The 12344-nt window shown below is 40.8% G+C and overlaps 1 protein-coding gene across 1 annotated transcript in view; it reads right to left on the reverse strand.

Moving 5' to 3' along the window:
• Nucleotides 1-12344, reverse strand: part of CPED1 (cadherin like and PC-esterase domain containing 1) — a 301545-nt gene that overhangs the window by 32710 nt on the left and 256491 nt on the right. Inside the window, exon 17 of the mRNA XM_030857653.2 lies at nt 6643-6779. Coding sequence (XP_030713513.2) covers nt 6643-6779 — 137 coding nt within the window. The remainder of the gene's footprint in view (nt 1-6642; nt 6780-12344) is intronic.

Genomic DNA, 12344 nt, shown 5'->3' on the forward strand with positions numbered 1-12344 from the left:
CATTCTAAGTGAGGTATAGGGTGATTCAGCTCTAATATGAAGCTGAGACTGATCAGATGGCTAGTGATATTTAGGGCATGATGAAAATCTAGCTCATCAAAGCGTCTCTCTGTGAAATGTAATATGATTGCAACGAATGTTTTTTCAATGATGCATTTGATTAAATTGGCTATAGAGGACCAAACAAATTGCTCTTTGGAGTCAAGAACAGATGAAAACTGACATGTAGGCAAGTCACTCTAAAACACATGAAATTTGGCAGAAAAGAAAAACAAACAACTGAACAATATCACCTAGACACAGATCTTCTAACTGCTTGGAACAAAAGTATGTATCTATTTTGCTCTTCTCTCTGGACTGTGGGCATTATGTGTAAGCCATCCTTCCCTGGTGAGAGTCAGGTACACTCCTTTTCTTCTGTTCACCCTTTTTTATTGAAACTGACAAGCAACAATGAATTGTGTAACCATAATGGAATTCACGTATTAGTCAGAACATATTATTTTAAATTGGGCGTACTTCAAATATGTAAACACCTTTAAATCCAAGACAGTACTTAACTTGCAAACATAGCTTAAAACTGCAAGTTACATTTCCTGTTTTAACAGCTGAGTTTAAATACTTTCAGTAAATATTGCCTTTTTATATTTTCCTTTCTTAATTGCACTCTTCTCTCAGATATTTTATTACTGAGTAATAAAATACTGAGTTTGTCAGTTGAACTATGTTTCTGACAAACAAAATAAAAGCTCGTTTCATTCAGTTTTGGTCAACCTCCTAAGTTCTTTCAGTTGTAAATTTCATTACCCTACTTCTAAACTATTTCCTATGTATTTTGCACTGTGATTACAAAGTTATGCTCTGATAAATTTTTCTAAATGTTCCAACCAAAGTTTATTAAGTAAGAGGTGTGTATCTATTTAGAGACATATGTCAAGAGTATAACTGAACACACAGTTTGTTCTTTTTCAATGAATTTTGCTTTGATTCAACACGACAGCACATCACAAAAGCTATACATATCTGCAAGAACTTACAAATGAAATAACTCATATTTGGATAGATTTAGAGTAAGAGGGGTCTCGTATTTACCTGCCCTCCAGACACGAACAAGTATGCCATAGAAAGGGATACAAATGCTCTGAGGAGAAACCCTGTGCCATCTTTCTGCAGAGATCAGCCTCCTGTTCACTGAAGTAAAGGCAAATGACTGAGGTATAAAAAGTTTGGTCTTGCTTACACACCACTGAGTGCAGTGACATTCCTGGTCAAAGCTACAGGAAACTTGAACGCCTTTTTAAATCCCAACTGATCTGTGTTTTGTTTCTTCCCCACCGGTGGGCCTCCATTTCCAAGTACAGCCTTCCATTCATCACTGGAAAGCAGTGGTAAAAAGATGTAGAAGATCATAATAACAACACAAGGAAATTCAACTGAGAGAAATGACTACTGGAGATTCTAAAGAAAGCAGAACACCGGTTGAAGGCCTAACTTTCCAATACTTCTCACGGACCCAGTAAATTCTGTGGCCTTTTAATTGGATTCTTTTGAGAAAGATAACTCAGTTTAATGTACTCCCTTAAAGGTTGCCTTGATTAGGATTTAAAATAAACTTCTGTTTTTTTTTGTAGCACAACATATCTGCACTACTGTACACGGGAACAGTGACATTTTTGGCTTCTCACGGTAAAAAGTCTGAGTTTTCCATATTAATTGAAAGTTTTCAGATGAGTAAGGGTACTATACCATTAGAAATTGCATGTCTAGGTATGTCCCCACTTTTACACAATCCAAGAGGCATAAACTGGACCACACAGAAAATGAGTAACTCAGCATCACCTCCAGTGCACTCCTTGCCTGCTAGGTTCCTGCCCATTGTCTGTTCCCTCCATTCTCCGTTCCCTCCAGTAAGAGAAAATTCAAAAAAGGCACTAAGCTTGAGTGATACAACTCTCACCATAGGTTCTTCTGAGAAAAAATGAAGATCTTTATTTTTTTCTCGTTCAATTAAACTATTTCAAAGTCATGTGATTGGTAGATTGCCTATAACTACCAACACCACTCTGCTCAGGTACTTTCTCTTTTGGCAACTTTTGCAGACCTTCCCAGTCCAGGTCAGGTGCCAGCCTCTGGGCTTCTCCCAACCTTTGCAATGATCACGCGATTTTGTAACGATCACTTCTCTCATTTGTCTTCTTCCACTAGACATTTGGCACCTTGGAGGATCGTGGTGTGCACACGTAGAACAGATTCTTAGCTCAACAGAACTAGATGAATGAATAACAAGGTGACATCCCAAAGGTTGAAAAAGTGTTCTGGGCTTAATTGTGTTAAAGTGGTCAGCTGGATTCGACTCTGTGAGAACATGTTAGGGATAACTGAGATTGCAAGGTTTCTGATGTGGGGCAGCAGAGTTACTCTGATTCCTTCCATGAATAAAAGAGTCACTTCATTCCCGAGTGCCAGTCTGAAACTGCTGTCCTTTAGCATTTGTGAAGTGAATTTCTGGATGATATCACCCAAATAATATGCCTCTTTTCTTGAATGTTTGACATGGCAAAAAGAGTCCCTTACCTGCACCTCACCCCCCAAAAGAGTCAGGTGTTTATAAAACAAAATATTTGTGTTACTTGTTTCTCAATTTTTGTAACGGATATGCTTTAACATGTATTTGTCTTTGAAATAGAATGGTGATTATAAAAAGTTCTGGGTAGGATGAGAACTCCCTTGCTTCAGTAATGAAATATAAGAGTTTCACCATCACTTTGTATGTTTATATTTTTCTCCAGGAGAATGAGAAATAGATGTATAGGGAAAACCTTCTGCTAACCAACTCCTATTCATAAGTGAAGCTTTCTTAAAATAAGTGCGATTTCATAGTTGTAATCGTGAATGTTTACACAATTATCTCTGTGCTGTGTGGTACGTGAGGGTATAAACCTGTCTGCACATTACCAAGTCCTGTGATTCAGAATATAAAATGTCTTTCTCAGTTTTTCCCTTCTTTGCATTTCCACGGCCTCTGCCCAAGTTCTGATTTATATAACTTTTCAAAATATAGATTTTTGGCTTTAAAAAGGTGCTCACACATTGTAAACATAAAGGTAACACACATACACGTATCCCCTGCTTTCCGAAAGTTCAATTTATGCCACTTCGTTTTTCTGAAAGACCTACATTTAAGACAGGCATTTTTCCTAAAAGTGAAAATCCTCTTCGGATTTCTTTTGGTTAGCAAAAATAGGTACTAATATAGGTCTTTCAGAAAAGCAAATGGTTGTCAATTGAACTTTCTGAAAATCGGGGATACTCTTCACTGTCCTCCATTTCGATTTACGAAAGGCTTCATAGGAGCGCTCTACTTTTGGATAGCTGTATTTAAAAAGACTTCTTCACACCTTGCCAACCATAATTTACTACCTGAATTGGCTTCACAGCCATATGTTCTTGGCATTCACACAGGGTCTGTGTGTAAAAGGATCCTGTGCTTGGTTTATTGCTCTGCTTTTGCCTTCTCAAAATTCTTAATAATTATTGAACACAGGGTCCTGCACTTCCGTTTTGCCCTGGGCCTGGCAGAATATATGGCCAATCCTGTCACCATCCCACTCCTCCCCTATTCCCCTCCACTTACGTAATCAATCTTTTTCAAAATAATTAATTAATTAATTAATTTTGGCTGTGTTGGGTCTTCATTGCTGCCCTTAGGCTTTCTCTAGTTGTGGTGAGCGAGGGCTACTCTTCATTGTGGTGCACGGGCTTCTCACTGTGGTGGCTTCTCTTGTTGCGGAGCACGGGCTCTAGGCGCACGGGCTCAGTAGTTGTGGCTCATGGGCTCTGGCGTGCAGGCTCAGCAGTTGTGGCGCACGGGCTTAGTTGCTCCGTGGCATGTGGGATCTTCCCGGACCAGGGATTGAACCCGCGTCCCCTGCATTGGCAGGCGGATTCTTAACCACTGTGCCACCGGGGAAGTCCAACTTATGTAATCATTCTTAAGGGCTTGTTACTTCCAGAAATATTCCGTGTGTGTAAGCGTGTCTGCATTAGGTTTTGCATTGATGAGATTATTCTATACGTATTCTTGCCACTTTCGTGGCTTCCTCAGTGTGGCGCGATAGAATTTTTCCATTAAACAGTCTCTGCCCCCCCAGCACCATGCCCATTTCTTCCTGCCGTAGGCAGTCTCCATACTATTGCAGGATGGTTTTTCTAATTCTGGTTGTGCCGCTGCTCTGCTAAAAATGTACAGTGCTTCCCTGCTGGGTATAAAGTAAACTGGCATCCTGGTAAACTCAGCAGACTCTGTAGGACCACTGCCAGTATACTGGCAAATTTGAGTTTCTGAGCTTGCGATTCTGAAGGACGCTTCTGGACCCAAAGAATCCCTAAGACAAGCCCTCACTTCCTAGCAGCCAGCTGGTTGGTCTCTGCGGGGATCGCCTGATCTGAACACAGGTCTTTATTTTCAGACTCTGTAACATCATCTCTCTCTAACGCGTAGGAAGAAGAGATCTTCCCTTTTTCTTATCATTACTTTGTAGAGTTGTGAATAATTGAAATGAACAAAGACGGTATTGTGGACTTCGTGTTTGTGTCCTCCGGAAATTCACATGTTGAAACCCTAATTTCCCCCCTCCACACCCGCCCACCATGTGATGGTATTGGGAGGTGGAGCTTTAGAAGGTAATCAGGTCTAGATGAGGTCATGAGGGTGTTGGCCCCATAATGGCATTAGTGTCTTTATAAGAAGAGGAAGACATTAGCGGTCTCTCTGTCTCTGTCTCTCCACCTTATGAGGACACAGCAAAAAGGCAGCCAACAGAAGCCAGGAAGCGGCCTCTCACCAGAACCCAACTGTGCTGGCACCCTGATCTTGGACTTCTCAGCCTCCAGAACTGTTGAGAAATAAATATCTGTTTAAGTCACTCAGGCTATGGTATTTTAAGACTGACAGGGAAGGCATTTAGCTTTCTACAAAGTTGATTAATCTACAGCATGGGATTAGACCATATAGACTTATTCTTCTTTTACAGATGAAGAAAATAAGCCTGAGAAACAATGTGTCCTGTCCAAAGCCATGGACTTTAGTGATGAACTTGAACATCTGCTGACTTTCAGGTTAATAGACGATGACATCTCGGAATCTTCCTGAGGTCAGAACGAGATTCTGAAAGAGTTTGGAGAAGTCTGACTTATGACAAGGACTATTTTCATTGTTTCCAGTCCTACATTTCTAGGATATGGAGGTTGGGTTGCCCAAATTGGTGGTTCAAACTGCCTGAGTAGTGGCCACTTACATACATGTGGGATCACAGGTGAATTACTCAATCTCTCTGAACGTTAACATTCTTAAGTAGAAAACGGATCTAAAAATATCTACCTTACAGACTTGTGAATAGGAATAAATAAAATTTTAACTTATTCATTTACTCAACAAATATTTATTAAGTGACTATTATGTTACGAATGCTGTGCCAAGCAAGATTATGGTAGCGAATCAAACACACTGGCTGCCCTCCTAAAGCTCAAAGTCTGATAGCATTTAAGGTGTGAACAAGTCAGTAGCACGGTTCTTTGCACAGAATCAATGCTCACTTAATAATACAGCAACAGAAGTTTCTGACATTTCTTTTCTTCCCTTCCCTTTTTTGAAACTAACTAATACTGCTGCTTTATCTTTAGATATCCTCTCAGTCACCAACTTTGGGGCATTTATATTAGAATCTCCATGAAGAAGAGGTCCATTCCCCTGCCTTGCTTCTCCCATTTCTACCATTTGCTGGTAGAAAATCTGAACATAGGCCTAATCTGAAAAATTGACATATATTTACTCCACTGCACTTTATGAATCATAGAGCTTCTTAAAACAATCAGGTTTTGAAATCAGTCTTGCCCGTGCTTGAGAGCTTGCAAACAGTTTGTAAGGAAATGTCCATCTAATAAAAGGTACTTTGAAAGTCTGCAGAAGGATTACTTACTTCATGTTAGTCAAGCATCTCAGTATATGTGCCCAGTTCGCACGTCCGAGAGCTGTGCTGGAATCTACCTAGTCAGAGCACGCCTAGCAAGGAGACACTGCACGTCCAAGAAATCAGCTTAGAAGCCACACTAAAGGAAAAGCAGCCTAGCGAGGTCCATGCGAGACCTGCCCGGGAACGTGAGAGAAGATCAGGAAGGTTAGTGTGTAAAAACCATGCTATGCACGGGGTAAGCTGGAGCAGAAGTCTTACATGCAGGAACATTCTACCACCTGTGCCAGCCACAGATGGCTGTTTTAACTGCAGTGCCTTGTGAGAGCTGCAGTTGGCAAGGCCAGATGCTCTGAATCGCCAACTGTCAGTTGACATGGCCAGCTCTTACCCATGTGGGCTGAGAAAACCCTGGCCCAGCATGGAACTGGGTCAGCACAGGACATGATTTTTAGAGCCTCAGTCTGTCAAGTAGACTTATTTGGAAATAACTGAGCATTGTGAACAAAAATTGTTCAGGCTCTTCTATGATAATGCATTCATTCAAAAAGCCAAACTGCGTTCAGTTAGCTGTCCTCTGCAGAGTGAGGGAGAAGGAATTGGTCTAGTAAGTACAGTTTTGGTGCTGTGGGTGGTGTAAATGAAAGGTCTCCCCCACTGATCCAGAGCCTACCTTCCTTCCTCCCAGGCACTGCTGGAGCTGAGGCTTAGTTAGGACACCATAGTGACAGTTGTGAGGCTGCCAAGTGATTTCTCTCCAGTCACAGGTCCTGTTGTCTGAACAGCTAAGGCAAGGCACAATCCACTGGCCTGGAAGAGACAGCAAAGCTTCTTTGGTTCAGTTTCTATGGGTGAAATTACAGTTTGCAAGTAAGTCTAGAATTCAGCAATGGCACACCATTACAGAAATCACAGAGCAGACCACTCTTACATAAACCCAGTGGAGCAGTGCATGGCCTCCTGCCGACCAAACAGAATCTCAAGCAGTAATTTTTTTTTTTTTTTTTTGTGATACGCGGGCCTCTCACCGTTGTGGCCTCTCCCACTAAGAAGCACAGGCTCCGGATGCACAGGCTCAGCGGCCATGGCTCACGGGCCCAGCCGCTCTGTGGCATGTGAGATCTTCCCGGACCGGGACACGAACCTGTGTCCCCTGCATCGGTAGGGGGGCTCTCAACCACTGCGCCACCAGGGAAACCCTAAAGTAGTAATGTTTTGAAATAACACAGTTCATGCTGAAGTCAAGTATGAATTCTGTTCCGTAAAAACACATACTTAAAAAAAAATTAAAGTGATTGGGTACTACTCAATTATTATTTATTTTCAAACAGTACACGAGGCACTTAATAGGACCAAAGTATATAGGGAACCACTGATACTGAGGTGGTTGGCCACACATATTTCCTAGCCTAACACATGCTTAGGTTACCAATCCAATACTAGTTACATTCTCTGCTCTCCAGAGATTCAAGATACGATAAGACAATTACTTTAATATTCTGATAATTTATTGTTTTGAAGAATAGTGATTGCTCCTTAATTTGATCGGTGGCCTTTTTGCTGTGAATCTCTTCACCTCCTTCTAGCTCTGTCACCTTAATTTTTTCATCTGTTAGATGAGGTGTGTACTGTTCTCACATGATTGGTATGAGGATTTAATGGGATAATGTACTTAAAGGACCCAGCACAGTTACCACATCATATTCACCTTTGTTAGCAGCTGATTTCAGGCACAAAGTAGGGCACAAGCTCTAGTAAATGTTTATAAGATAAATGAATATTGTCAAAAAGCTGCATTTAAGATCTTTCTTATTTTACCGATAAAGTAACATGCATTCAAAACACTGCAGCTTTTAGTGTGAGTGGACACATTAATAATTTATTAGAAAAATATCATGAAATGACTTTTTTTTTTTTTTGCAGTACGCGGGCCTCTCACTGTTGTGGCCTCTCCCGCTGCGGAGCACAGGCTCCGGATGCGCAGGCTCAGCGGCCATGGCTCACGGGTCCAGCCGCTCCGCGGCATGTGGGATCTTCCCGGACCAGGGCACGAACCCGTGTCCCCTGCATCGGCAGGTGGACTCTCAACCACTGCGCCACCAGGGAAGCCCTGAAATGACTTTTGATTTTTGTTTTTTCCTTGTTTATCTTTTCAGGAACGGAGTGTGAACCAGCATGTTAAACATGGAGCAGTTATTTGTGCCCTTTGTGGAGAATACCTTTATGTCTTCAACAATCATCTGTTCCACCCAAAAGGTCTTGCTTATGTTACTGCTTCATGCTTCTCTTCAAAATATCGAGGAGCTATGGGACTTCCCTGGTGGCGCAGTGGTTAAGAATCCACCTGCCAACGCAGGGGACACGGGTTCGAGCCCTGGTCCAGGAAAATCCCACATGCCGCGGAGCAACGAAGCCTGTGTGCCACAACTACTGACCCTGCACTCTAGAGCTCACAGCCACAACTACTGAGCCCACGTGCAACAACTACTGAAGCCTGAGCGCCTTGAACACGTGCTTCGCAAGAAGAGAAGCCACCATAATGAGAAGCCCGCGCACCGCAACGAAGAGTAGCCCCCGCTTGCCACACGCAGCAACGAAGACCCAACACAGCCAAATAAATAAATAAAGAAAAGAAAAACCTTTGTTTTGAAAAATATATTGAGGAGCTAAATATTCCCCGATAGTTTTTGAGTTAGAAAGGAAAGTTTTTAACAAGTTTATCCACTCTGGCTTTGATTTATGGTTCTGCTAACAAAAGTATCTGATGCGACACTAATTTTAGCAGGAAGAATTTCTACTTTCAGGGGATTAATAGGCTTCATTTTAAATTTCATTACTCGGGGATGTCAGAATTGTGTATGTGAGGGTTTGTGTGTGTGGAAATAGTTACAAATAACAAAATATGGAGAGAGATCTAGTTTATAGCTCTTACTGGTTGATCACAGAACAGCCATAAAAAGGAATGAAATTGGGTCATTCATAGAGACATGGATGGACCTAGAGTCTGTCATACCTAGTGAAGTAAGTCAGAAAGAGAAAAACAGATATCGTATATTAACGCAAATATGTGGAATCTAGAAAAATGGTACAGATGAACCTATTGGCAGGGCAGGAATAGAGATGCAGACTTCTTAGAGAACGGACGTGTGGACATGGTGGGGGGAAGGGGGGGTGGGATGAATTGGGAGATTGGGATGGACATAAATACACTACCATGTGTAAAATAGATAGCTAGTGGGAACCTGCTATATAGCACAGGGAGCTCAGCTTGGTGCTCTGTGGTGACCTAGACGGGTGGGATGGAGGGGGTGTGGGAGGTCCAAGAGGGAGGGGATATATGTACACGTATAGCTGATTCACTTCGTTGTACAGCAGAAACTAACACACCATTGTAAAGCAACTATACACCAATCAAAAAAAAAAGAAAGCATGGGTATATTAAGAGAGAGAAACTGGGAGAAACAGAAGGAAACAGAAAGGAAAGGAGACAAGAAGAGTATGACTTCCAGGAAGAGATGAATACACACAGCAGAATTACTTTAATGGAGGATTGCCAACAGGAGCAGAGAGCTGAGCTACTGGACAGCCCAAAAGTAATGTGGACTTGTTTATTCCTCTTACCATACAATTTTTTCTTTGCTTTGATTTTTAAACTTAATGTGAATTCCAGAAAACTGCCTTATTCAATATCTACCCATTAAATATACTATCTCCACAATTTCAGGTGTGGTGAATGACCTTCCATTTCTCTACATACATATCACTCTCCATCTAGGAGGATTTTCATTCAATACAGTGTTGAAGTATGTACCCTGTTAGGTATTAGGCACTCTTGTTGTTAAAATAAGGTAATAACTAAGAAAGAAATAGTTAACATTGTTATAGCACCTCTCAGATGTCAGGGATGTTCTGAGCACTTTAATATATTAACTTATTTAAACTCAGAGACACCCTCTTATCACCCACATTGTGCTAATGACTTAACTGGGACTCAGAAAGGTTAAGTTACTTTTCCAATATATTCCAGCTAGGAGGTGGTAGACCCAGGACCAGAGCTGAAGAGTCAGCTCCAGAGTCCATGCTGTTGATTATAATGTGAAACCTCAAAAATTATAATCAGGTGAGAAGGGTACAATTTATACATGTAAAAAGCTTAATAATAGGTAATTCATACTTAAGAAAAAATATCAGTGTGGTACTCAAAGAGCCTGGGCTTTGGAGACACACACACCTGGACTCTCCTTCCAGGTAGCTCTGTGGACCTCAACTCAGTACATTAAAGTCACCTGGAAAGGTTTTTAAAATCCTCATGCCCAGGTCGTACCCTAGACTGATTACCTCAGAACCACTGGATATGGAACTCAGGTATCAGTCTTTTTTTTAATGTTTTTCAAGTGATTCCAATATGCAGTCAAGGTTGAGAACCACTGTTTACCTTGGACAAATTACTTAATCTTTTCATGATTACATTTACTTCTCTTTAAGAAAAATATGTAGCGCATCGGCCACAGTGCCCTTATACTAGAAACTGATGAATATACTTTACCGTCCCCACCCAACTTCACCCTAAGCAAGCCACGGCACATCAGAATAAAGACAGCACCATGGGGGTCAGAGCTGTCTGGCAGGTTCCATGGAGCAGATAAGATGTGAAGAGGGATTTGTGAATAGATAAGATGCGGAGAGGTGGAATGGATGGTTTTACGTGGAGACAGACCTGACAGGAGTGAGACTGAAGAAGTGACTGCTCTCCACGACAGACCGTATATACTGGAGAGAAAAAGAAGGTCTGCTCGGTGAAAGGTGTTTCCAAGTTTGTAGATGGAGAGAATAGCAGTAATACTTAAAGATACAACACTGAACATTTGGGAGCGGTGCTGAGGTTTGAATGGCAAAATGAAGACCGTTCTCAAAAGTGTTTGTTTCTCCATCCGATTCTCTTTTATAATTCTTCTGCGGTTTTCATTCAGAATATATCTTGCTTTCTAATTCTAATTTTGCCCTGGCATACAGGGTTTGTCACCAGTAATCCACATCTTTCACATCTTTGTTTGGTTCCTAATACTATTCGATTTAGACACGGCCTTTACATTTATCCTTTGTCGATGAATTCCTCAAGAAAACCTCCTTCTGAAATAGTCTTTTTTTTTCATAGACATTTTGTGGGTTGTGGATACAGTTGGAAGGGGACTGGGATCTCCTCTTTTCCATCCTCTTATTTTATAGTGAGGATAACTGAGGCCCAAGATGTTAAATGACAGAAGTGGGATCATGCCAACAACAGGGTGGACCAAAATCGAGGTCTTAGAGTCTCCAGTGTGCTGATCCTTTTATCACGTTAGGTTAGGTCAGCACATAATCAACAGTTGAAAATGCAATATGGCTCAGCAGTCTCTCTGGTAGCACTTATAGAAGAAAACCACAAACAGGTTGTCGCAATAAATGTATTTTTATAAGCTGGATTTATTCAGTGGGTTCATGTCCTCAGAGACTATGTTTTTTTCATAAGACGGTGGTATGTTGGGGACATAAATGTGTTTCTGAAAATGAGATATTATTTAATAATACTTTGAAGGGCTCAGTTTTCCTCAGATCCTTGAGTATCTAACAGCGTGTGTATCCCCTCCCCAAATACTGTCTCCTCACCCGACTCCCAAACTCATTGACAGCTGGTTTTGCACAAACCAAGATCTTTGGCCATTTGCTGCTAAGGCTGAAGAAACAAGTGACCAGTTGCATGCACAAAGATACAAATATGTATTAGTTTGTGGGTATAAAATCACATGCGCATAAAAAAAGATGCCTGATTGGGTCTCTGAAAACTTAGCTCCAATGGCTCATACTACTATATATTTATAGTCATAACTCTTTGCATTTTTGTATCACTTGATAATGCTTTTTTTATTGTGAGTTAGTAATACTACTTGAAATAGACATCTGTATAACATCTGCAGAACTGGGCTTTCTTGACATTTTAAATGATTCCAGCTCAACAAAAATTGTCAAGAAGAAGGACATAAATTCTGTGTTATATATTTAAACAATGAATGAATCAAAGCTGTGATTTCTGAAATAAGATATGACATATGTCTTAGGGAATAACATTCTGACGAATGAAATTGCCTTTCGGGAGAAGTTATTTAATTTATCAGTATAGCTTTATATTTAACGCAAGTTAAATTTCAGCCATTTAAGTGAATTGGATTGGGTGATATAATGGAGAAAAGAAGTTCGACTTTGTGATTTAGGGCCATGGTGAGATGTAAAATCATATAAATGACAGCACTAATTCCTGACTCTATAATGCTATAAAATAAGGCAGTTTTTACTTAAGAAGAAAAAATACATTTATATTTTCAATATTAGAAATACTAA

The sequence above is a fragment of the Globicephala melas genome, chromosome 9 (genome assembly GCF_963455315.2).
Source record: "Globicephala melas chromosome 9, mGloMel1.2, whole genome shotgun sequence".
NCBI lineage: Eukaryota > Metazoa > Chordata > Mammalia > Artiodactyla > Delphinidae > Globicephala > Globicephala melas.